The sequence below is a fragment of the Vipera berus genome (assembly GCF_964194415.1).
Source record: "Vipera berus genome assembly, chromosome: Z".
In the NCBI taxonomy this organism is placed as follows: domain Eukaryota; kingdom Metazoa; phylum Chordata; class Lepidosauria; order Squamata; family Viperidae; genus Vipera; species Vipera berus.
The window spans coordinates 112,490,923-112,518,584 of record NC_138205.1 but is presented as its reverse complement, the minus strand read 5'-3'; the positions used below and the strand labels follow the sequence as shown (position 1 = coordinate 112,518,584).

The following is a 27,662-nucleotide window of genomic DNA, read 5'->3' as shown; positions in this document are numbered from 1 at the left end:
AATTACTAATAATAATTAAAGAAATGAGACATCATTTCTAATTGCTTTCCTAATTGAAAATGAAATTATGCCAAATGGCACATTATTTAATTCATTGTTACTATAATTTCATAGTAATTTTATCAAAAATTACAATTAAAATAAAAACAATACAAATTAAAAAATAAAGGAATTAGAACACAAAATAGTACAGAAAATAAAAAATAGAAAAAATAAGAATGCAGTAAAAAGAAATGAAATATATAAAGAAATACATCCACTTCATCAAAAGTATAAACAATTTTAGTACGGTAATTTTATCTCCTTTTCTTAAAATGCAAAAAATGATCTCTTCTTTCTACATCCCATCTCTTATCTATAAACAAATCCTTAAAACGTCATTGTTCAGTACTTGTCAGCTAAAGTCCATTAAAGTTTAGCAGAGACAACAATGTATCAGTTTTAACTGATTAAATATACCAACTTTATATTCCTTTTGCTTTTAAATCCTTTTAAATAATGTCCTAGAACTTGATTTCTTTTCATATTTTTGGTGCCTTCTCACAAAATTCTTAAAAGCTTTGCATCTCTTTGTAACTCCAATATAAGAATCTAATATAAGAATGTTATGCAGATCCCTCTCTTGTTTTTTTATTTGTATATCCCTTTTAACTATTAAAACATCAACTGATTTTATTAGTATATCTATGTAGCATCTTTTCCCTTCTAGCCTGTTATTTTTAAATCCACTTTCAGATCGATCTCAATCTTATCCAGTAAAAATTGTTCCTCTTCAATAACATGTTTTAAACAAAGTCTAATTATAATGGCAAACATTCATAAAAGTAACGGGTTCCTTTGTAGCAAAGAAATCATGTGGCATCTCACTTCACAACCGCTCTGCTCATTGATGGAGATTCCAATCCCAATTGTCATAAATTGAGGATTGCTATATGCGAACCCAGTATCATTTTAGATATGCCAACCATTGTTTGAGCAAGATTGCTGTTTCTTCATCTCCCAGTGTCTAAATCCATCAGAGACCACTCTCTGGTAGTCTTTGCGAGGAGCTACTGTCTGGAGCACTTGTGGGCAACTCCTTGTCTGGAGAGGAATTATAAAGAGCTAATCTGCTTTCCAGTTCTTCATTCCAATCTTTTTATCAGCTCCACTTTTAGCAGGGTTGTCTTAAGTTTACCATTTCTTCCCTGGAAGGCCTCTGGTGTTACTAGAATTGTTATTACGGTAATAAAAAATCAACCCTGTATTTTCTGATTGTGTGCATAGTTGTGTAAATTGAACATGAGATGCTGGGAGAAAAATTAAACTGATTTAAAGGAAAAATACATATAGTGATGCATACTTAAAGACAATCTTTGATACAGTGCTGTAATTTTATTGTAGACTGACACTTTCACTGATTTTTATTTAAATATTTTAAATAGAAAATGGGGAGGGTGTGAAAACAACTTTTTACAAATCATAATTCATTGGACTGGATGATTACAGAATATTAGCTTTATGATTATGGATTTGCAAAAAATAAGTTCTATAGCATGCATATCGTTGTATAACAAGAATGCAATTATTGTTATATGAAGTTAGAGCTTCTTGTTATATTATCTAGATCACTGCTTTGGATTATACTCCGACATAGTTGACTTCATTTTCAAAGACTGTTTAAAATGCTTGAATATCTGGAGATTTGATTCTAATTATATTTCTGTGATTCACTTGTCAGACATTAAAAAGTATTTGCTTCTTGTATACAAACATAATAAAATCTGGAGTAGTAACACAACAGAAGCACCATGATTCTGTAATCCAGCTCTAAACAAAAAAAAGCTACTGTGGGTTTTTTGGAAGCACTGTAGATTTCATCTCTTCACTCGCAAGCTAGTATTTATAGACAGCTCTAAGTTTGATCCAGCCATTTTTACAAGCAGTGCTTTGTTTGCATGCAAAGGACCATTCACTTAGATGAGTGTTCTGGGATTTGCTCTTATTGCTATAAATCAGAATGTGATCTGGGTGCTGCTGCCAGAAATGGTCACTTAAGTCAAATTCAGTTGAAAGACTTGCCCAGAAAAGGACAGAAAATGAAGAGCAGTGATTGATTATCTGTTTTCCTTCATGCTAAAACTACTTGAAAGTAATAAATTTGAGCAAGACTGATTTTGGGTTGTCATCAACACATTGAATAAGACAATGTATTGGCTAATGTTCTTTGGGTTGTTTTAATCTCCTTCACAGCTGGCTGAAGAACTGCAGAATAAACCACTAAACAGTGAGATCAGAGAACTCTTGCAGCTGCTGTCCAAACCTAGTCTGAAGGTAAGGGTGTGTTGGGTGTACCTGTTAAGCCACAGAATTGCTTACTCCTCTGTTTTCAAAGTATGGTGACATTTCTCTGAACATTCTTGTGTTCCAGGTGTACATGCAGAATTGCTAGAATAAAATGCTGAAGGGAGATAGAGAAAAAAAATCTAATATAGTGCATTGTTTGATTGTAGCTTAATAATAGATTTTATATCTTATACCATACAGACAGATTAAAAAGCAATAAAGTTTTAAAACATAAATATCAATATTCATTTCCTTGCTACCATCCAAAATCCTTATATGAAAGACTGTCTCAACTTTATTGCTATTAAGCTAAATCTTGCTACATTCTTAGAGTAATATCAATTTTGGATGGGATAATAGCATAACAATAATACAGTTGGAAAGGACTTTGGAGGTCTTTCCAACCCCCTGCTTAGGCAGAAGGATGTCAAACTGCCGGCCCACGGACCAGATGCATCATACCGAAACCGCGCCTATCCCAGCTCTGGCAATGGGGAAAAAGTCGCTGTAGGTCACAACACGTCATGATGTTGCAAGTTGGACACCCCTGCTCTATACCATTTCAGGCAAATGGTTGTCCAGTCTCTTCTTAAAAACTTCTAGTGTTGGAGCATTCACAACTTCTGTAGGCAGATTGTTCTACTGATTAATTGTTCTAAATGTCAGGAAATTTCTCCTTAGTTCTAGGTTGCTTCTCTCTTGGATTAGTTTCCATCCATTGCTTCTTATCCTGCCTTTAGGTGCTTTGGAGCAGGGTCCCCAACCCCCGGTCCATGGATCACTACTGGGCTGTGGCATGCCAGCAACCGGTTCACACAAACAAGCAAAGACCCATCTGTGGGATGCAGGCAGCACACAAAAGCACACACTCTCCTGTCCGCAGAAAAAACCTCTCCATGAAACCGGTCATGGGTGCCCAAAAGTTTGGGGACCTCTGCTTTGGAGAATAGCTTGACTCCCTCTTCTTTGTGGTAACCTCTGAGATATTGGAACACTGCTATCATGTCACCCCTCACCCTTCTCTTCATTAAACTAGACATACCCAATTCCAGCAACCGTTCCTTATATTTTTTAGCCTCCAGTCCCCTAATCATATTCGTTTTTCTGTACACTTTCTAGAGTCTCAACATCTTTTTTACATGCTGGATGCAGTATTCCAAGTGTGGCCTTACCAAGGCGTTATAAAGTGGTATTAACACTTCACATAATCTTGATTCTATTCCTCTGTGAATGCAGCCTAGGATTGTGTTGGATTTCTGGTAGCTGCAGCACATTGCTGGCTCATATTTAAGTGATTGTCCAGTAGGACTCTGAGATCTCTCACAGTTACTATTGAGCAAGATACCATCTATACTGTACCTGTGCATTTGTTTTTTCTTGCCTAAATGTAGGTCCTTACTTTTTTCACCATTGAATTTTATTTTGTTAGATAGTGCCCAATGTTCAAGGCTGTCAAGATCCTTCTGTATCCTAAGCCTGTCTTCTGGAGTGTTGGCTATTCCTGATCAGAGTTCTTTCCAAGATCAGCAACAGCACACAAAACTCCAAGAAATCAGCATTTGTTTCTGACAAATGTCCCTCCCCACAGCGTCTCCTTAAGTCTCAGTCTCCAGGTGTGCCTTTTGGAGAGGGGAGGAGCACTCTCCTCCCGAGTAGTTGAGCCTGCCTGTGTTGTTCCCTCTTCCTCTCCACTTTTCGTGTCCCAATCCTGAAAGGCCCTGGCCTGCCTCGGCCTGCTCTTCCCTACATTCCTCTGAAGCCACAAACACCTCTCCCTTGACCTCCATAGGGTCCTGTTCCAGCTCATTTTCCTTAGCAGATTCAGGCTCCAATGGAGGCATGACAGCCCTGAGGCACCCCACTACACACTTCCCTCCATGTAGATGCAGTTCCATTGAAGACCACACGCTGAGTATGGCTGGTCAACCAGCTACGAATCCATCTGGTGGTGATGCTGTCTAACCTACATTTTTCTATCTTATCAAGTAGTAGGTTGTGATCTACTTTATCAAATGCCTTACTGAAGTCCAAGTAAATTATATCTACAGCATTCCTCTGGTCCATTAATTTTGTCACCTCGTCAAAGGATGCAATAAGATCTGTCTGGCACGATCTGATTTTGACAAATCCATGTTGGCTTTTCGTTATGACTTTGTTTGCCTCTAGATTTTGCTGATTCGTTGCTTGATTATCTTTTCCAGAATTTTCCCAGGTATTGAAGTCAGGCTGATAGGTCTGTAGTTTCCTGGATCCATTTTTTTCCTCTTTTGAAGATGGGAACTACATCAGCTCTTTTCCAGACCTGTGATAGGTCCCCAGTGCTCCAGGATCTTTGAAAGATATAGTTCAGTGGTTCTGAGATCACATCTGCCAGTTCCTTCAGAACCTTGGGGTGTAGTCCATTTGGTTCTGGTGATTTGAACTCATCTAGGCTGGACAGGTGCTCTCTTACCATTTTCTTGCCTATTTTAACATGTTTCTAATCTGTTTTTATGGTACTGTTTTTGATAGGTTGGACTGTTTTTTCTATTTGTGTAAAGACAGATGCTAAAAACAAGTAGTTTTGCTTTGTCCCTGTTGCTTGTCACCTTCTTGCCTCTTTCTCCCACTATTGGATCAGTCATTTCCTTAATTTTTTCTTGTTTTTTACATATTGAAAGCAGTTATTTTTGAGTTTTGTTGCAAGCCTTTTGAGCCTTAGCTTTCCTCACTTCATCTTTACAGGCTCGGGCCCCTCTTTCCACTTCTTATACTTGTCCTTTTTATCTTTCAATTTATCAGAGAGTTCTTTATGCAGCCATGCTGGTTTCTTTTGAGAGCTGTTATTTTTCTTCTTTGTTGGTATTGTGCTAGATTGGGCTTTTGTAATCTCACTTTTCAAAATTTCCCAAGCTTCTTTAGTTGTTTTCCCCTTGAGGATTCTCATCCATGGAATCCTTCCCAAGCTCTCTTTAAGTTTATTGAAATTAGCTCTCTTATAATCTAAGACTCTAGTTTGACTGTGTTCTATTGCTTGTCCTTGCATAATGTTGAATTCCAATATTGCACGATCACTTCCCCCAAAGATTCCTGTGACTTCCACACCCTCTATCATTTAATCTCTGTTAGTGAGAATTAAGTCTAATATGGCTGATCCCCTAATTCACTTCTCTATTTTTTGGTATCTCAAACGTCATCTAGTTCAAGCGCTCCTTCAATGTAGAATCTGCTAAAGCCCTTTGGACAAATGGCCATCCTGTGTCTATGTGCAGATCTTACTGTGGTGCAAAACACATCCAAAGAATTTACCAAAACAACTAGAGAGAATCTAATTACAGGCTTATTCAGTCTTGTAAGTCATTAAACTGGGTCTTTGCAGCAAGGAACCTGAGTTAACATAAGTATACATGTAAACATGTTACACACATGAATGCTGTCAGTGAATCTGCATTTCTTCCTTCACCTTGGTTTATAAGTGTAAAAATGACCAATGAAGTATCGCAGTTCCACATTCAAATACTGGGTTCTCACATTCCTTAAGCCATCGTGTTATTTGTTTTGACACACAATTTGTATAGATCCAACCAAATGAAAGGTAAACAATATATGAACCTTGCCAATTGTAATATATTAAATAAAGCAAGAATAAATAACCCATGGTTTATTTTGTGTTATTCCAGTTATCGTGTTGGGTCTCGATTCACCTTTATTAACTTCTATTATTTTTCAACAAGAGCTAAGTTCAGTTTGTAATAAACTGATTTTGTTTACATTCAACTATGCTATCACTTTCACAGGTACACAAATTTATCTGGGCTTAGAAGCTAGGCAGGGTGGGGTCCGTCTAGTACTTGAATAGGAGGCCTCTATGAATTACAAAGACTGTTGGCTGGATGTAGAAATGACAAATTCATATTTCCATATTGCTGCTGAGAAAATGATCTGAATAGGTCCATCATGTGATCCTGAATCAAGTTCACTTTGCAAAGAATTCACCTTTTCAACTTTTCAAATTTATGTGGTAAACTCTTCCATGCTAAGCCCCATCATGGGGTGATGATAGTGCTTGGTTTAGAGTGACCTAGTTTGGGGGATTCTTAGCTAATTGGCTTTTGCAGTTTCTGCTTAAGTAGACATTTCTGCTTCCAAAATATGTGGATTAAAATAAAAGTTGTGAAAAACAGTAGAAACAGTATGCTTCCTAAATGCAGTTTGGTGATGTACATAGGCCAAAAGCATAGCATTTAGATGAATCTTTTGAGGCATTACAATGATAATGGGGTTGGTATGTATCCAAAGGAAAATTGGCATGTGTGTGGCTAATGTAGGAGACACATCATGCTTTCCTGCGTCAGTGTTAATAACAACTGGAGCATTGCTGCCTCGTGCGATTAGCAGTACACTGAATTAATTTTATGTTTTAGAAAAGAAAGTGCTCTATTTATCAGGATGAAATGTTCTAATTCTGTTCCACTTTGTGTATGATTTTGGGAAGGACTTCAGGAAAAGCATAGACTTCTTATATCCCAATTGTTAAATAGTTGGCAGTCAGATTGCTGCAAATAAATTTGAAAATCAGTGCAAATACATCGAGCGATAAATCTTATGGTTTTGAGAATGACAAAAAAATTAATCAAGCAGTCTTTTGAAATTGCTCAGGAAAGAAAACCAGAACAGTTCAATTCCTTAAAGTAATATAAAGTAAGAAAAAAAAGGAGAGATTTTTATAGAGAGTGAAGTTTTTTGTTTTGTTTTCTACTTTCATGCTATTTTATCCCCCCCCCCCCCCCGGCTTCAGCAATGTAGTTTTATATCCATGCAAGTCTGTTATCTTCCTGGTTACAGTTGCTTACCCATTTTCAGTAAGTGGGTTAATGAACTAAATTTGAACATATGGTATAAGCTGGACTACTGTGTACCTTGCCAAAAATATTATAAATCTTTATGTTTAAAAGTTTCTAAATGAATACTGTAGTAACCTAGCCTGCATGTATGTATGCCCATATGTACCAAGACCAAAAAAAAAATCCCTCCCACCCTTCCTCTCTATCTATCACATTACAATATAGAGTTTATTTTGTTTTATTCTCAGGAATTATTCTTCCTGTTATCCTGTGGTGTTCTGTTTTACTATCTCGTCAGTTCTATTTTATCTACTATACTATAGTCTGTCCAATTATTATAGCATTGTGGTCTAAATAAAAAAAAATAATATTGTTTTCTACTATCTTTAATTATTTTAATTATCCAAATCTCTTTGGTCTAATTCTCCTAGTCCTTTCCACCCACACTGTTTCATAATTGTGTGACCTCAATAGGCTGGATACTGAGTGAAAACCAATCATGTCTGCTCTTCTCTTTCCCTTTTCCCTTTCCCCTTCCCCTGTTAGAGATTTAACTTTCTTGATATGGTGGCTGTGACTTCCTTAGGATATCCTCCTGTCCCGTTCTTCACCTGGCAGACTTGGCCTTTAGAGTTCCAGGCTACCGTTCACCATCAACTTCTGCGCTGGTTCCTGGAGTCAGTTGTAACATCACCGGTCTGATGGGGCCGTAACCCATTTGTCTGCTAGTCAGGAGTGTTGTCTGTTAGGGTCGGGCCAACTATTCAAACCCTAATTTCCCCCCCCCCTCTCTCTCTCTCTCTCACACACACACACACACACACACACACACACCCCTCTATTTTCTGGTTTTGGATGTCTTTTTGCTATTTATTTCTGTTTCATTCTACTTACCTGTCCTTCAGTTCTCTTTCCTTCCACTTTGTGGACTTGTCTTTTCTATGAGGGCTCTTTGCATAGTTCTGTCCATTTGCTGAGCAACGGCTTCAACTGCTGCTCTTCCTTCTCACTCCATCCATCCTGGAGTCCTACTGAACTCTTAGGAGTGGTGACCAAAAAAGGGAGGGGGGAGAGGAAGAAGGGAGCACAGTGGCTTGCCATTGGCCCACTTTTCCCTTTTTCATTCTGTGTACCCATTAGGTGGCTATAATGGGCATCTGTTTCAAATTTGCTTCTGCTTTTCAGAATTTGTTTTTTTTCCATTTGAAAGCTTTTTTTAGAACTTTAAAAATTGGTTAACTAGATGTTGTACAGCAGTATCATCTGTCACGCTTATTCTACTGTAGGGGAGAATTTTAAAGACTCCCTAATTTAATTGTTTTTATTCGAAAGACTTAATGACCTTGTGTGGGCTCAGAAATCAGCAGGATCAGGCATAGTTAGTACTTGGAAGGAAGACTTTCAGGGATTAACAGAACTGTAAATTAGACTGGAAAGCTGAAAAAAAATATGGCAGCCACCTTTGTATCATGTTGTGATTTTTATGTTTTAAGCAAATGGATCTGATTAAATAATTTTTTTAAAAAATCCTTCTGAAAGTATGGATTGAATTAGGAAGGGAGGAAAAAGAGGTGCCACAAAAAAGAAAATGAGTACTTTAACCAGATGGCGTGAAGTAGCTGCTTCTTTGGGTAGATATTTAAGAATATGTAGACAGTCCAGTGTCTTCTGATATTAACAATCCCAAAGAAGAGGAAACGAGTTTAAAGATGGAAAAAAGTGTCTAGCTTCATATGTACTATATCCATATTAGTAAGAGCTGCAGACCAATTCACCAGTGCAGAAGAGTAGATGTTCAATGATTAATTAATTTCAGTGCAGGAAATTATATTTTTTACAAGTAAAAATAAAATTCACATGGTAAGGAAAAACCACGGTAATATTATTCCAAACAGCACTGTTTCAGCAGTCATTGTTTTAAAATAATAAGCATATTGTGTCATATGGATATTGTTGAGCTGCAGTAGTATATATCTTATTTGCAAAAGAGAGAGAATGGATAGAAAGACTTACTATGTATTCATAGTTGGAACTATGATGGTGGTTGCAATTTTATTGAGTTCTAAATTCAGTTTAAGAATAGATTTTAATATATTTTCTTATACATTTAAATGAGAATTGGTACCAGTGTCTTTGTCCAAAGAATATTGTACATCAACTATGTCTGATACAGGATTTTCAATATTACAGTTAGATCATGCATACAAATTCAATATCAATATTTATATTAGCTCAAACAAGAATTTGACTCTTACTAGCTTTAACATTCTAAATGTGATGCATGGTTATATTAATGAATATACTTAATTTTTTTCATGTGAATAATAGCTTTTAGATGGTGAATCTGGAAAAATAACAATCCTGTGAAGACAAGATCTCTAAAATACTCATAACCATTAAACATTTTCTTTCCTTTCATGAACAAAAACAATCCAGTTTTCTGCTTCTCTTCACTGATGTCTTAGAAGTTTATGTTTGTGTTGCAGTTTTGTTAAATTGAACAAATACATCCTTTCAACAATACAGAATGCAGCTCCTTTGATTTTATTCTGGAACAAAGTACTGTTCCTAAGCTGTGAGGCACACTTCATGCCAGATCACTGCTGATGAGATGCAAACTATATCAAGGTCTGCAGCAGTAATAGTAAATTACCAATGCAGATATCTTTTTATGCTTTTTTACTTGATGGTTCTTTTTAACCCAATTTTTGCAGGCTTTGCTTTCTGTACACGATATTGTTGCTGAGAAAAGCTATGATCCTGTATTGCCTCCCATGCCTGACGATGTTGATAACGAAGAAGATTCTGTAAAAATAATCAGACTCGTAAAAAATAGAGAACCTCTGGTAAGTTTTAGCACTTAAATAATAATAAGCAGTAGCAATAGCAGCAGCATTTGACTAATATTCTAAAAATGAGTTAATGGTATCACATGGTTTTATTTTTATTCTTTGCCATACAATTCAGTGAGAACATTCAGTCACATTTAAGCCATACTGATTTCACACAACTAGCTAAAGAAAAAATAATGGAATCAGGATCCAGAATCTGTTGTATTCTGCATCTTTATTTTCAAAGATAGCCAAGAAGACCAAAGAGGACCATATGTGTTATGTTGTTTTTATATCAGTTTGTACAATCTTCTTCACAAGCTGGCTTTATGATGTACTGTTTCTTTGTATAATCTATATTTTGAATCATTTGATGATTTTTCAATTCTTGATTGCATTAAGATAGCTTCCTCTTAAGCAGCCAAAATAAAACCTTCAGTTTCTTTTTTTAATTCCAATTATAAGTCATTGCCATGTTTTATCTTTATCTACTTACCCTCCAATCTTTTTGTAGAAATTGACTATTGTTGTTGTTAGCTGCGAAGTCGTGTCCGAGCCATCGCGACCCTATGGACAACGTTCCTCCAGGCCTTCCTCTCCTCTACCATCTTCTGGAGTCCATTTAAGCTCACGCCTGCTGCTTCAGTGACTCCATCCAGCCACCTCATTCTCTGTCGTCCCATTCTTCTCTTGCCCTCAACCTTTCCCAACATTAGGCTTTTCTCCAGTGAGTTCTTCCTTCACATTAGGTGGCCAAAGTATTTGAGTTTTAGCTTCAGGATCTGGCCTTCTAAAGAGCAGTCAGGGTTGATCTCCTCTAGGACTGACCGGTTTGATCACCTTGCAGTCCAAGGGTCTCGCAGGAGTCTTCTCCAGCACCACACTTCAAAGGCTTCAATTCTTTGGCGCTCAGCCTTTTTTATGGTCCAACTTTCACTGCCATACATTGCAACTGGGAAGACCATAGCCTTGACTATACACACTTTTGTTGACAGGGTGATATCTCTGCTTTTTAGTGTGCTGTCTAGATTTGCCATGGCTTTCCTCCCAAGGAGCAAGCGTCTTTTAATTTCTTGGCTACGGTCCCCATCTGCAGTGATCTTGGAGCCCAGGAAAATAAAATCTGTCACTACCTCCATTTCTTCCCCATCTATTTGCCAGGAATTGAGAGGGCTGGATGCCATGATCTTGGTTTTCTTAATGTTAAGTTTCAACCCAAGTTTTGCACTCTCCTTCTTCACCCACAACAAGAGGCTCTTTAGTTCCTCTTCACTTTCTGCCATTAGAGTTGTATCATCTGGATATCTTAGGTTGTTGATATTTCTTCCGGCAATCTTAATTCCAACTTTTGATTCATCAAGCCCTGCCTTTCTCATGATGTGCTCTGCACATAGGTTAAATAGGCAGGGAGACAGTATACAGCCTTGCCAGACTCCTTTCCCAATTTTGAACCAATCAGTGGTTCCGTGTCCAGTTCTCACTGTTGCTTCTTGGCCCACATATAGGTTTCTCAAGACACAAATAAGATGGTCTGGTACGCCCATCTCTTTAAGAACTTGCCACAGTTTGTTATGATCCGCAGAATCAAAGGCTTTAGCATAGTCAATGAAGCAGAAGTAGATGTTTTTCTGGAACTCTGTAGCTTTCTCCATGATCCAGCGTATGTTGGCAATTTGATCTCTAGTTCCTCTGCCTCTTCAAAATCCTGCCTGTACTTCTGGTAGTTCTCGATCCACATACTGCTGGAGTCTAGCTTGTAGGATTTTAAGCATGACTTTACTAGCATGAGAAATGAGTGCAATGGTGCGATAGTTTGAACATTCTTTGGCTTTGCGTTTCTTTGGAATTGGAATGTAAACTGATCTTTTCCAATCCTGTGGCCACTGTTGAGTTTTCCAAATTTGCTGGCAATTTGCTGCACTTTTACTGCATTGTCTTTTAAGATTTTGAATAGCTCAGCTGGAATACTGTCACCTCCACTAGCTTTGTTGTATCTCAGCTTTTCTAAGGCCCACTTCACGTTCTAGGATGTCTGGCTCAAGGTCAGTGACCACCTCATTGTGATTATCAGGGACGTTAAGCTCATTCTTGTATAGTTCTTCTGTGTAATTTTGCCACCTCTTCTTAATCTCTTCTGCCTCTGTTAGGTCCCTGCCATTTTGGTCCTTTATCATGCCCATTTTTGCATTAAACGTTCCCTTCATCTCTCCAATTTTCTTGAAAAGATCTCTGGTCCTCCCTATTCTATTGTTTTCTTCTATTTCTTTGCACTGTTCATTTAAGAAGGCATTCTTATCTCTTCTAGCTATTCTCTGGAATTCTGCATTCAATTGGGCGTATCTTTCTTTTTCTCCCTTGCCTTTCGCTTCCCTCCTTTCCTCAGCTATTTGCAAAGCTTCCTCAGACAGCCATTTTGCTTTCTTGCATTTCTTTTTCTTTGGGATGGTTTTGGTTGCTACCTGTTCTACAATGTTGCGAACCTCTGTCCATAGTTCTTCAGGCACTCTGTCTATCAGATCTAATTCCTTAAATCTATTTGTCACCTCTACTGTATATTCAACAGGGATATGATTTAATTCATACCTGAGTGGCCTAGTGCTTTTCCCTACTTTCTTCAGTTTAAGTCTAAACTTTGCAATGAGAAGATCATGGTCTGAGCCACAGTCAGCTCCTGGTCTTGTTTTTACTGACTGTATAGAGCAGGGGTGTCAAACTCAATTTCACTGAGGGCCGCATTAACATTGCGGTTGCCCTCCGGGGGCCGGGTGGCTATGGCCTGGGTGGGCGTGGCCTACTGGGTGGGCGTGGCTAGAGTGTGTATGGCCTACTGGGTGGGCATGGCCAGCTCTACATCGTTCACATCAAGGGTGCCTGTGGGGGCCTGGGCAGGAGTGGGACAGATCTGAGGGTCTCTGGTAGAAGGAGGGTCTCTGGGCCAGGGCCAAGGCAGTGGGGGCCGTTCCCTCACTGTTTCCAGGATGGCTTTGCAGGCCACATGAAACCACTTCGCGGGCCAGATCCGGCCCCCAGGCCTTGTGTTTGACATGTCTGGTATAGAGCTTCTCCATCTTTGGCTGCAGAGCATATAGTCAATCTGATTTCTGTGTTGACCGTCTGGTGACGTCCATGTGTAGAGCTGTCTCTTGGGTTGTTGGAAAAGAGTGTTTGCTATGACCATCGTATTCTCTTGACAAAATTTTATCAGCCTGTACCCTGCTTCATTTTGTACTCCAAGGCCAAACTTGCCTGTTATTCCGGTTATCTTTTGGCTTCCTACTTTAGCATTCCAATCCCCCATGATGATAAGGACATCATTTTTTGGTGTTAGTTCTATAAGGTGCTGTAGAGCTTCATAGAACTGGTCAATTTCATCCTCTTCAGCACTGGTGGTTGGGACATAGACTTGGACTACTGTGATATTGAATGGTTTACCTTGGATTCGAACTGAGATCATTCTGTCATTTTGAGGATTGTATCCTAGTATTGCTTTTCCTACTCTTTTATTGACTATGAAGGCTACTCCATTTCTTCTGAGGGATTCTTGCCCGCAGTAGTATACCTGATGATCATCTGAATTAAATTCACCCATTCCTGTCCATTTTAGTTCACTGATACCTAAGATGTCGATGTTCAGTCTTGTCATCTCTTGTTTGACCACGTCCAGCTTGCCTTGATTCATGGATCTTACATTCCAGGTTCCTATGGAGAAAAAATCTTTACAGCATCGGACTTTCCTTTCACCACCAGACACATCCACAGCTGAGCGTCCTTTCGGCTTTGGCCCAGTCGCTTCATTCTTTCTGGCGCTACTAGTACTAGCCCTCTGCTCTTCCCCAGTAGCATATTGGACGCTTTCCGACCTGAGGGGCTCATCTTCCAGCGTCATATCGTTTTGCCTTTTAGTACTGTCCATAGGGTTTTCATGGCAAAGATACTGGAGTGGGTTGCCATTTCCTTCTCCAATGAATCACGTTTTATCAGAACTCTCTGCTATGACCTTTCTGTCTTGGGTGGCCCTGCACGGCATAGCTCATAGCTTCATTGAATTACGCAAGCCCCTTCGCCACGACAAGGCAGTAATCCATGAAGGGGGAAATTGACTATATAATGCTTTATTTTCCTTGCCAGCATTCTATTCATATTTTTATTCCTTTATTTTATATTCATGCTTTATTTCATATACATTCGGTGAGTTCTAATTTTTAACTCGCATCCTTGCTTATTCTTGTCTGTCTTTAGTCAGCAGATGAACACTTTTCTTATTTGACAATTGGTTCAACTTGAAGTAAACCTCTGCCTCCATTTTAGAGGGGCAGATATAGACCATCAAAATCACTACTGGAATATAACACATAGTGAATAGTCATCAATTTTCTTCGTTTTCAGTCCAAGCTGTCTAGCTCAACCTGTGTCCAATTAAGAATTCCAGCCATGTATTATATTCCAATGATGTCTTTGTTTGTGTTTCTATGCTTCAAATTTGTGTTTTTTTCTCACTCTTTGAATATATTATTTAGTAGTCACATTTTTAATTTTCCATGCCTTGATATTATCCAACTGAAAAATTTCCAGATATTTGTGGGCTTCATCCTGATGTTTTTGATGGTTTGGCTATTTGGCATTTCAATTCCATTATTGTTTGTGATTTTACCCCAATTTATTTATTTTTATTTATTCCACATATGCTGCCCATCTCACCTAGAGGTAACGCTAGCACATTTAAGCCAAATTTCATTGCTATATTTACGCTAAAAATTTTATTTGTCAATGACTGAATTTCGATGTCGATCATATAAAGCAAGTGTGAGATTGTATTAGGCCTTTTTTCCTTTTTGGTATCCAAGATGCGTTTTAAAAAAAAAAACTGAAAATGGATCATACTAGTGAACAAATAATAAGGGTGATAATGAAACTCCCTGGAAGATGCCTATCCTAATGTCGACAAGCTCATATTTTTCTAAACCATTTTATTGAATCCAGTTGTTCCCAAATATTTTATGATCAAACAATATAATAAATCAAATAAGTTTTATAGTCAATCCGCACCATACAGTATGTAAATTGGTTCTTAAGCTTTTGCATTTCTCCCAAATCGTTTGTGCCTCTGCATTTCCTTTTATTTCCATTCTGTTCTGTTAAATATTGTAGTCAACGATGTTACCGACCTACAGTTTCGTGGTGTGATTTTTTTAACTGTGGTTTTTTTTTAAAAATCACTGTTTTGCCAGCTACTAACCAATCACTGATGTCTCTTTTATGCAATATTTCATTTAGCTGTTTAATTATGATTAGATATAAACCTGTCAGATCTTCAATCCCAAAACCATGAAATCGATCATTTCCAGGAGATGTTCGGTTGTTAATATTTTCACTTGATTTTTAACTATTGCTGCTGTTATTATTATTAGTCATCTAGAAAATTGTTTTATGTGGTTCAACATTAATTTTATCATAATTCTTAAATTTATTTTTAAAGGGAGCTACTATTAAAAGGGATGAAAATACAGGTGCTGTTGTTGTGGCTCGGATAATGCGTGGGGGAGCAGCAGACCGAAGTGGTAAGAATTTTTAAACTACAGTTATAGATATTGAATGCAGAATTTAATTTCTAAATTTTTAAATGCTAAATCAAGCAAAATCTATTAATTGGATCTTGCTATATTTTAATATGTCATGGAATGTAATTTACCTTCTATCAGGTACAGTTTATTGGAGCAGATGTACAATTATGATATTGTGTACATTATGCATGCAGTACTTTAAAAAAGGAGGAAATTGTCATTTTCTTCATATTGTGATACTATTTTAGTTTGAAAAATCAGTTTCCATATTTAAGCATCAATGTATTCCTGCCAATGTATTCCTGCCACAACAATGCATCACATTTCATGTAGATTGTATATCTAATATATTAATAATTAGAAATTCTGCTTGGTAATGAACAAAGAGGTTTTTAAAAACTTGCCAAAAGAATATAGTGTGTACAGTATTGGAGAAAGTTTATTGAAAAAAGAATTTCACTATCTTTGGTTCTATCTAACATCATACCATTAATCAATGAAGTTTCTTCTTACGAAGATAGATCTAGCCAATTCTAGATGTTTCTCAATTTTCAACGCTGCCAAAAGCGATCACTTTCATAATTACCTCCCAGCCCTTAAGAAAACTAGCTCAGGAAATTTTAGGAGCTGCCAGGTGACGGATGAAGTGGTTAGGGAAGTTCATTAACTTAATGTTGGATATAATTCCTTGTTGATATAGACACACATGAGCACATATGAACACACATATATAAATCATCAGTACATAGCTAGGCTTGTGAAGAAGCAAAACTGAAATTTAGTTGGAAAGAGCATGATTTGAAAAAATGTTCAGGTTGCAGTGATTCATTCAATATAAGAATTATCTGACTGTTACATAACTGTTTCGTAGGTCTCATTCATGTAGGTGATGAGCTAAAGGAAGTCAATGGGATTTCAGTGGAGGATAAAAAACCAGAAGAAATTATACAAATTCTGGTAGGTTGAAAATAGAATATTTAATTGAAAAACACAGAAGACTAATTTTTCAGTATTGAAGTTTTTGATGCTATTTTCTGAAGTTTCTAGTAGATGTTTATAAAGAAAAGAGTATAAAGAGAAAGGGTATAAAGCAGTGTCCATAAAAAAGTGAAGCAACTAAATTACTCTGTGGTAAAAGAACAGTACAAAGCTAATAAAATGTATATTTATTTTACTTGCATAAAATTTAAAATAGATATATTTAGACCAACACAAAAATAGTAATTTAAAAGAAGTCTCCTCCCAGTGTTGTTTTTTAGGTTAAATTCTGCTCTCCACAGTGCAAAAAATTGGGTCATATCATACCTGAAAGATCCATTATTGGCTGTTGGAGAGATTGCACACTTTTGAGTAATAATTACTTCTATTCAGTGCAGAATTAAGTTTCAAGGAAATAATTTATTGAAAAATATCTTTATAGTATATTTATGGTATATATCTGATAAACAGCTATCATCTTCTAAATTACATTACATTACATTACAGTACATAAATACATAATTTCTTGTGATAGAAAACAGAGTAGTTTTTAATGCATGTACAATAGATCAAAATTGTTTGCTATTAAATAATAGGAATTGGACTGTTTTGTTTTTTTAAGTACATAATTTAGTAATTTATATTTACATATTTTAGTCTCTGTCCCAAGGAGCCATTACATTTAAGATTATACCCAGTATCAAAGAAGAAATCTCATCAAAAGAAGGCAAGGTAAACAAACACTTGTTGGATTCAACTAAGGTTCTTCACATGATGGCTGTGCAAAATTTATTACTTACTTACTTATTAAGGCTTAAATGCCAGTTCAATCCAGCATTGCTTCTCCATATTTAAATGTTTTTATCATGATAGGTAAAATTATTTTATGCCAGCAAGCAGCAGTAACAACAAGAGAATTCCATATATTTTAAGTAATTCAGTGTAAAAAATGTATTTTTTTCTCCAGATCTTCATGAAAGCTCTTTTTGACTATAATCCCAATGAAGATAAAGCAATTCCCTGTAAAGAAGCTGGACTGCCTTTCAGAAAAGGCGATGTTCTTCAAATCATGAGCCAAGATGATGCCACCTGGTGGCAAGCCAAGCTGGAAAGTGATACCAATCCCAGAGCAGGCTTAGTTCCTTCAAAACACTTCCAGGAAAGGTATGTTATTACTGATTTCTCATCCTCACTTCCCAACACTTAAAAATGTGATCAGTCTAACCATTAGAGCCGCACTGAAATGCAGTACAAAGACTGAACTTGGTATTCTGTCTCCAGGGAACTCCATGAATTCTTAAAAGTACCAAAGTTTGAAAAATACTGGTTTAAATTGGATGTTATTATTCAGCTGCTTATATTGATAATGACAAAACCCGATACAGCATTTATAATTTTATTTATTTTATTTTATTTTAATCCCATTTATATCCCGCCCTTCTCCGAAGACTCAGGGCGGCTTACAATCTAAGAAGCACAAATCAAAGTGCTTAGCAATAGCCTTCATTCTATGTATATGCCTGCTTATTAGGGCTTTCACACACACCCCAAGTGGCATTATTACAAAGTCAGCTTAATTGCCCCCAACAATCTGGGTCCTCATTTTACCTACCTCGGAAGGATGGAAGGCTGAGTCAACCTTGAGCCTGGTGGGACTCGAACCTGCACTAATTGCAGGCAGCTGGTGTTACTTAAGGAGGCATTAGCCCACTGCGCCACCAAGGCTCCTAATCTTCTTTGCGAGAATAAAACCGATGGAAAAGAGTTCATCAGTATCTACACCACAACTTGTAGAATTTGCTGATGTGTTAAGAAAATGTTACCACTTCTATAAAAAGAAGACAACTGCAGAATTTAGTTTAGGAGAGTTTAAATAAACTTCACTGTTTATTATAATGTCTTAAAATTCTGGGTGATATTTTTTTTAAAAAAAAATATAGATAGCCTCAGACCTACAACCATTTGTTTAGTGCCAATTCAAAGTTAAAATGGCACTGAAGAAAGCTACCTATGTCCACTTTACGAATGTTACAGTATCCCCGTGGTCACGTGATCAAAATTCAGACGCTTGACAACTGACTCATATTCATAATGATTGCAATGTCCCGAGAATCATGTGAACAACTTTTGTGACCTGACAAGCAGGGTCAGAGGGGAAGCCAGATTCATTTAACAACTGTGTTACTAACTTAACAGCTGCAGTGATTCACTTAACAACTGTGGGAAGAAAGATCGTAAAATGAGGCAAAACTCTTAACAATTGTCTTGCTTAGCAACAGAAATTTTTGTTTCAATTGTGATCATAACGTGAGGACTACCTGTACATACTGTTACTAAAAGAGCATTAAAAAAGCTTAAAAGTTTTGTTTTCTTCCCCTCCTCAAACTACTTGATAGGAGACTTGCATTAAGAAGATCAGATGTACACTTTCGGCCCTTGAAGATTTCAAATAAGAAATCATGTAAGTCTGTTGCTACACAACTTGCTTTTGGCATTTACAAATTACACAGTAAAGGAATGATGCTATTCATTCTTTAGGCCCAAACCTCTCTACTTGTATAAGAAAAATTGCTGGTTTTGTTGCTGATTCCAGATCTTAAAGTATATGCTTTTACCATAGCAAAGAAAATAAAATAGATGTAGGAAATAGATTGTTTCCTTAATCATTTGAACCGTTCTATTAATGTACCACTCTTTTTAAAATTCCACGTTAAGTTAGTTTGAATTCCAAAAATAAACAGTCTATAATATAATTACCACTAAATTGCAAGTGTGTCCTTTTAAAAAAAATCTGTTATAAAATATTTATCACATTTAGAATCATATGATCATATTCGTGTATCAATTTTCCACTTCACTGACATGTATTATTAAGAACATTGTAAATAAATGGTATTTTGTTGCTGTATTTCCACTATTCTTTTTTTCCATGTTGGAATCAGTAGAAATACTTCATCAAGCCAATTATTCCGTTTTCTTGAAGTTTCTGTTCTATATTGTGAAAAACATTTAATGTCTATCTCGGCACCATGCTCAATGCTTCACCAATTTTCATTCTGCCAGCATCCAAGGATGATAGGATATAAGAAAATAAGAGGTGGAAAACATAAGAGATGGGTAATTTGATAAAAGCTAAGCAAGCCATGCCTAAAAACAAATTCTATAAATAAATAAACATTTTAAGATCAGGAGATACTTAATTTTCTATTCCTCATGCTATCAGAATTAGAAATAAGAAAATAAAAACTTCCATGAGGAGTTCAAATTTCCATTAATGTATGTCTTATTATCAACGGGACTGATGATGTTATCTTGTTTGGATAATGAACGGTCTACAAGAAAACAACCAAGTTCAGAGAACACCAAGGACCCCTATATGTGTTATGCAGGAAAGAATCATAATGACAGTCAAACCTCTAGCATTTTTCCCACTGTTACTAATGTTTCATTGAAATTCTGGATTTGAAGAAATAAATAGTGTTTTTCAGACAAGGTCTGAAAAGTAACTAAGCCCAGGAATTGATTAATCACAAATTTCTGGAAGGTACAATCAGGCAGAAAATAGACTTGTCAAACATCATGGAGCCAGTGGTAAATGACTAACTCTATGTTTCATGTAGTAGCACCTAGTACCTAGATTCATATATGTAAATATGAGGTATCTCAGTTGCACGTTATCCATTTGATGGTTTCTCCTGAGGACTTAGATCTGTAGTTCTTACAGTCATTCAGCACAATTTTAGATTTCATGTGCTCTTTAAAGAAATAAAAACAACACACGGTTTGCCAGACCTTCATGAGCATATGTTAAATTCAAAAGGTGGTATTCAAAGAAGAGGTATTTACGCATTTTATTAAATCTGAATGAGTAGAACCAAATTTATATGCTGGCATAATTGATAGCAAAACTATTAATCTTTAGAGACTGCTAATTCATTTTTCTTAGTAAAAGTCATCTCACTTTTCATCAACATTTCTGTCTTGTCAGTTAGCAAAATACACTGTGTGGATGAAGCCACCAGCTCAGAGAAAGAACCTTCACCTCATCCTACACCCCAACTATAGATATTTACCACTATTGTAAAATACACTGTTATCTCAAAAACAATATTTTCCTCCTGTTACTGAATTGAGATTTTTCATGTTTACCATTATAGCAAAATAGTTATAATGAACATCTTACAGAAAAACAGGTACCAAATTAGTTATATAACTGTATGGCTCAAGTCCCTGTTAGGAATTCTTTGTACAGCCCTGGCCTTGAGAAGTTTGAACATGTTATTTGAATTGAAGCAGTTAGGTAATGAACTGATCACACAATTATGTGATTGAAGGAGCCATAATACCGGTGTAATGCTCCTGGTAGTTCAGCATCATAGTTAAACTAAACAAATGACTATTTCCGACAAAAAAAAATTAACTACCCTTTTTTTCCCTACTGTCTCAGCTGAATGCTTTGTTAATGAGAGAAAACAGATTTTGGCAAATTTAGCAGGGGCTAAGTATTTCTCTGGTACTGGCTGTTCCACAACAGATGTTGCATCAATTAAAAGAGCAAACTTTGGGAAACTACTTCCCAATGAAAACTACTTAAAATTATGTTCTTAATGCATTCACAATGCTATGCGATTATACATTTTCTTTCCTAGTTTTATTATTATTTGCTGAATATATTATTTTAAATAAATCGTGTCTACTTGTTTGTTTTTTGGCTCTTCTAAGCTGAGGAGACAGTTGAGTGTGGTAGGTGTTTTCTGAGTTTTAAAGTTTTTAATCTTACTGCGTTCTCAGTCTGTAATCTTGCCTCCTGTTTTTCCCCTTTTTTGCTTTTCAGAGAAAATTGAAGGTACACATGTAAGTTTCCCTGCTTGGTGGTAGAGATGGTCTGAAAGCTAGATTAATTAAGGCATCTCTAATTTAGAAACAATTAGAAAATTAAATGTGGCTTATAACAGCACATTTAGTGATAAAGACTAGTAATTTAGCTATTTCAATAGAGTTCCAAAGTGAGTTATCATGTGCTGTGAAGGCTGTAAGCAAGTTGGTCCTGTGCGAGGTAACATACATGCATGATGATAACTGGGGTAAGGCATGGGGCTCCTTGGGTATTACTCATTGCCAGATGTGCCTTTTCTATTTATTATTCCCTACATACTTCTCTTCCCACCTAAGATACTCTGGAAAGAAAAATTCTCCTGCAGAAATATGTTTTGTTATATGGATTGAATTTGTAGGCTTTGGCTAAATTTCTGGTAATTTATTTGAATGTTACTAAAACAAAATAAGATAATAAACAGGTGCTATCATTCAAAACATTTCAGTTGGCCTAAAGATAGAGTCAATGCTGTTGCATGATTCTAAAAGAATTCATTTTTTAAAAAAGTTGTTTTCCATTGCAGATTTCAGCGACATAATTTTAGAACCTATTTTCTCAATTTACAGGGGTCCTTTTCCTTCTTTTTAAGCTGCTGGGCTGCTGTCATTTGCAGAATACATAACAATGGCAGTCATTAATTCACCAAATCAACTGTTTAATATAACTAAAAACGACTATAACCTGCTTTGTCAAGAGACCTCTGGCATATTATGAAAAGTGTGAAAATATTTTGAATTGAGCAAATGTGCCATATGTTCATCAGAAACCCTTTATGTCTGATCCATTGAGCCAAACATAAAACCTCTTTGATATTCTTTGTAAATAATTTCATCTTTGCTTCAGCTACTGCATTTTTATCTTCCACTAAAGCTAAATAGAACACCTTTAATTTCTATCATGAAAAGGCAGTAAAGACATGGAGTATGCATGTTGCTGTGTGTAGAAAAATACTATAGAAAATACGATGCTTTATTTTTAAACTGATTTATTGAAGGCTTTCCATGCTAAGCTTTATACAGTTGTCATTCTAAAGTATCTCTTCTTTTGCATTTATGGCTGGGCATCTAACTATTCTGCTTTATTTCTTGGCTTTTGTTCTGTATGCTTTTACACTTCATCCAGAGGAAGTTGAATGTGCTGGTCACAACAATGGAGCCCTTATAGGTGAGCCGTTGCTTACATAAGACTCTTTTCTTTCTCAGTTTTTTCCTGGATGAGCTACAAATTTGCAGGTAACAAATTGGCATTACTGCATGTTGTGAAATGGTTAGAATAAAAAAAATGGCTCACTGGATTGGACACAAAGGATCAATCTATTAAAAATAATCTATTTTATTCATTTAAAAATAGGGAAATTATTGAAATAGTATCTTTAATTTGTGAAGTAAGTGACTTAATTTTTTAGAAGTATATATTACAGCATTTCAATTAAATTTGAAGTTAGTGTTGGACTGACTCATCCTTAACCTCCTGTTTCAGGAAATACTATCATTGGCAATTCCTTCCACATTATGATCAATACTGTGATTGTTTTTATACATATACTAGGAAGAGGTTACACTTGGACACAATATAAGAATAATTAAAAGCACAAAAGACATAAGTTTTTAAAATCAATGGACCCTGGGGGACCCCGATGTCACAGGGGGTCCACTAAGTCATGAAGAAATGTTACAATTTAAATCTTGAGTTAAGTCTTCGGGATCCATGGCCATGGTCCATGGCCCCAAAAGTTATTTAAAGGGCATCTGTGGTGAAGAAAGAATTGAGAACCACGGATGTAACAAAAAATGTATAGAGAATTAGCCTGCATATTAGTAGCACCAATATATGAAGACTGTACAATACAATGGGACTTTTTTGTCATTGTTGCCCACCTATTTCATCAAGTATCATCCTCAGTGAATTGACAAAACAAAGCTTACTTTGTTTTATATGCCAGGCATACTCATGGTTAAATGCATCATACAATTAACGAGTGAGTTATATATAAATGCCTAAGGAACTGAAAATGTGCATCCCAAAGTATACTTCATTTTTTCCAAATAATGTATTAAAATCTCAAGTAGATTCCATAAGATGCCACAGCTTTATGCCTGTCTCTGTATTTTGTCAATGATGCAAGATGCAGTCAAACATCTGATAATAATATATTGGGTGAGTCTCTTACTTGTGAGATGACAGAAAGTCCATGATTCTCCCACCCTTTTTCTTTTTGAAATAACTTTCCAGATGGGGTAAAAAATGATCTGGAGAATATACTGAAGAAAGTGCTGTCCTTTTTGGTCATTTCTGCACCTTGTTTCATTTTAATTGCTGTATGTTTATTATGTGTTATATCTGTTTTAGGCAAAATACAGGATCCCATTTGATCAGATGTGACAAAAGCAGATTGTGATAAACAGTTAAACTGTGGTTTTTAGTCAAAAAAACCTATAATCATGGGTATCCAACGTATTGACTTGCCTAGGCCACATTGCATGAAGAGGAATTGTCTTGGGTAGCATATAAAAATATATAGTTAATGAATAGAAACATCACTAAAAATCAAATAGTAATATTGAAAGTTTACAGTCTTATGGGGCCACAATGTTATCTGTCCAGGGTTACATGTGCTTGTGGGCTTCCCTGGTCCCTGTAATTGTTTGAAGATGTAGAGGTCTATGCACTTGTTCAGCTGTTTATCACTGTAAATCAAACTGTTTCAAAAGTAATGTATTCGAATAACTGTGTTGATATTTGTTTGCATCCTATCTTAATGATCCAATAGGAGTGTTGTACACAGTGACTAGTCCATATACCAATTCATTATATTTAGCCATACTTCATTGACTACAACACTGTTGGCTTGACAAGTAGAACATGTTAAGCAATATTGACTGACTGATTGACTGTCAGACTACAGTGGAAAAAATATTCCACATTTGCCAGTAAGGAAAAAAAAGGAATGTTTTGTTCTCTTCCTTTTTATAGTGTTTACAAGCTGAAGAGTCTATTTTAGAGGGCATAATGATAATCTAGGATAGTGTTTGGCTGAATGGATTATTTTGTAGGACACTGCAAAATAGAGAAAAAATGACTGCTTCTTCAGTGTATCTGATGTTAAGGTTCTATTGGATAGTAATTCCCATATATGGAAGAGTCGTTCTTCTATTTCAGGGGTTCCCAACAGGGGGTGCGAGACAGTATTCCAGGGGGTGCATAATATATGCATAATTCATTGCCGTTATTTTGAACTTTTGTAAGGGGTGCAAGAATATATCAGAAGCGTTCTAAGGGATACGGGGTATAGAAAACGTTGGGAACCACTGGTCTATTAGGAGGGGGGAAAACCCTTCAATATGAAAATTTTCATAAGAGAAAGGTGGGCAGGTTTGTTTCCATGTGAATTCATTCATTTAATAGATATGTGCCAGTGGCCATATAGTCAGAGTTAGGTGTTAGAGATTGTTTTTTCTCCCATATAATACATATTTTCTTGCAAGCTGAGATACCTATAATGTTAACTCACATTTTTTTTATTATTAGACTCTCAATATTCAAAAAAATGATTTTTCACTTATTTAATACTATGTGTGTATATTTGTGTATAAAGCTGTTATTTATGAATATTTGCATACATGTTACATTTTTGTGCATTTTTTAAAACGGTGATTGATGCATCATTGCCTCAATTAGGATAATATTTTTATAAGTAAAAATTATAAAGAATAAAACTTGTGTCCTATAGTTTGTTAGTAGATCAGCCTTCAAACCAAATATAAAGCAAAAAATAAAGTACATTATTGCACACATACTGTAATGAGGAACACAGATTTCTTTTATCGTCATGAAACTTAACATTCTTAGCATGAAATCTTAGAAGATAGTTTTTAAATTTGAGTGATTTTTGTTTATTCTCAAATTTGAAAGCAAGTTTATTTATATATTTATTTCTGTGTGGGATTCAAATGTTTAAATTTAGCAGCTCTCCCATAATAAACTTTGCAATTTAGTAAGAGCTGAGCACGTTTAGTATATTGCTTTGGTGTGTTTGGGTACATTGTTTGTCATGGAAGGCCAAAATGTCAAGCATGCAAACTGCTGTTGGTGATATATTATTTTGGGTTTCTATGCTCATGGGTGTGTGTGTGTGTCGGTGAGTGTGTGCATTTATGCACACTTCAAAGGCTTCTTGAGATCTAAGCTGCAAACCTAAATGGCATCCTTTCTGAAGCTGGAAAATGTTTAGTCTTGCTCCATATCTGTTCCTAGTGTCTGAATTATTCATAAAACATTTTTTAAAAACCTCTTTGGATGTATTGGCTGTGAAATGTTAGTTGAAAAGCAGACATAAACATTCTGTAAAACCTGTTGTGCTCTAGGCTGCAGGAGAAACGAGGGCCAAGGATGAGGTTTCTGCATATAGGAGCTGACTTTTCAGGGTCTTTCATTGACATTATGTGGGACAAAGCCTTTAGGGAAGAGTTTGCTTTTCCTCAGCTATGCACTTTAGAACTGGCAACGAGCCTAAACTTGCAGCAATAGCTGTACTTTCTGGAAAGTTGAGGCCAAATGAAAAAGAGAAGAATTTTCATGCTGGGACAGAGACTTATTGGATCAAATTGTAGCCATGTTCTTTTTTTGTTCTTTAAGTAAAATTGCTTTGCTGTTGAAATTTGGATGGGGTTGGCAAGAGTACCCTTGTTTCCCCCCTCAACAATGTCTCAGGAATTACAGTATATCATGAAGTAGCATCGTACCTAAGGCACTATGGAGAAATGCTACTTAAGTTACTTACCATTTTGGTGGTTTTGAAATTTATTTCCTCTGTTGGATTGATTGATCACATGCTATCAAGACAGAGTCTACTCTTAGAAACCACAGAGATAAAAAAAAAATTAGGATAATCTGTTCCCAACCTGGCCCTTCAGATTTACTGCTGGTGTGCTCTTTACCACTATAGTAGGTTCCATCCACCTTGCTCCTTGGTCATCCTCTTCTCTTTCTTTTCTCAACCTTACGGACTTGGTATCCATGGTCTTCCTCTCCGGCTTCTTCCTTGTTCAAGTTTGCTCTCATAGTGTCACAGGGAAAACCATTGCTTATACGTATGTGATCTTCTAGATGTTGTCCATCCTCCCACCCCAATTATATTGATTTCAGTTTATGTTTCATATTTTTGAAATGTCTAACCAGCCCTATCTAAATACATGCAGTATTTTTATTTCAGTTTTAAAACAAAATGAAATATATTTTTTCTTTCTTTCTTAGACTCTAGCATTACAGTATATAAAACAGTTTTGACTTTCTGTGCTTCCCCCAATTGAAGTTCTTTCATTTTTTTTTATTTCCGTGATCTCTGTAAGTGAACGATAGACTAATAATTTGTTTCTGTGTATAAAAGAGAAGTATTATTCTTAGAAAACAGTTGAGTAGGGGGAATATTTGACTATGTTCACTGATCCTTAATGATATTAGTTTCTCTGAAGAGTGATGTTCACTCTATTTATATAGAATAATAGATTGGTTTCCCCCCCCACACACACATACACATATCTTCCCCATGTTAATAATAAGCCTGACATCTTTACCAGATTTTATTTGTACATTTCCATCAGCTTAAATTTTCACTAATAAATACTTTGTGAATTGAACTTATACTGCATTGTTTTGGCAAAAATAGATTGTGCAGGTGTTTTATTGATGAAATATGAAGCATGCCTACAACAATCAAGTACATAAATGTCTAAAAATCTTTGTGATTTCAGTGAATACAAGTCAAGCAAAGAAAGAAATGCACAAATAAATACTAAAATGTTGTAAGGGCCTCGCTGTATCTGTGGTTACTACTTTATATTGCTGCTATGATTTATTAAACTGCAGGCATTTTCTCATGGCTGATCAAATAGGAAATTATTTTATTTGAATTTCTCCAAAGTGAGGCCTACATACAGGTAGTCTTCATGTCACAATTGTAATTGGGACTGAAATTTCTCCCGTTAAGCAAGATGGTCATAAAGTCTGATGTCACATTACCACTCTGCTTAACTTGGAAATTCCAGGATTTCTGGGTGCTGTCATTAATCAAATCACTCTGGATCTTTAAGTGAGGACATCATGTGAGTGCCATTTCCAACCTCCCGCCCGTTTCTCCATCAACTTTGCTTGTAGGAAGTTGACAAAGAAAGTTGTAAATGCCAAGTATGTGATCATGGGGATGCTGCAACTTACATAAATAAGTCATGAATACCACTCACTTAGTGCCATAGTAAGTTGAAATGGTCAC

General features: G+C 36.1%; 1 protein-coding gene across 3 annotated transcripts in view; it reads left to right on the top strand.

The window, feature by feature from the left end:
- MPP7 (MAGUK p55 scaffold protein 7) overlaps positions 1-27,662 on the top strand; it is an 89,239-nt gene that overhangs the window by 44,932 nt on the left and 16,645 nt on the right. For 2 of the 3 annotated variants that reach the window (XM_081346362.1, XM_081346361.1), the window contains exons 5-11: positions 2,233-2,313; positions 9,863-9,994; positions 15,456-15,537; positions 16,412-16,497; positions 17,176-17,250; positions 17,486-17,682; positions 18,915-18,979. In XM_081346362.1, the coding sequence (XP_081202488.1) occupies positions 2,233-2,313; positions 9,863-9,994; positions 15,456-15,537; positions 16,412-16,497; positions 17,176-17,250; positions 17,486-17,682; positions 18,915-18,979 (718 nt within the window). The remainder of the gene's footprint in view (positions 1-2,232; positions 2,314-9,862; positions 9,995-15,455; positions 15,538-16,411; positions 16,498-17,175; positions 17,251-17,485; positions 17,683-18,914; positions 18,980-27,662) is intronic. The other variant, XM_081346363.1, reaches the window with a different exon arrangement.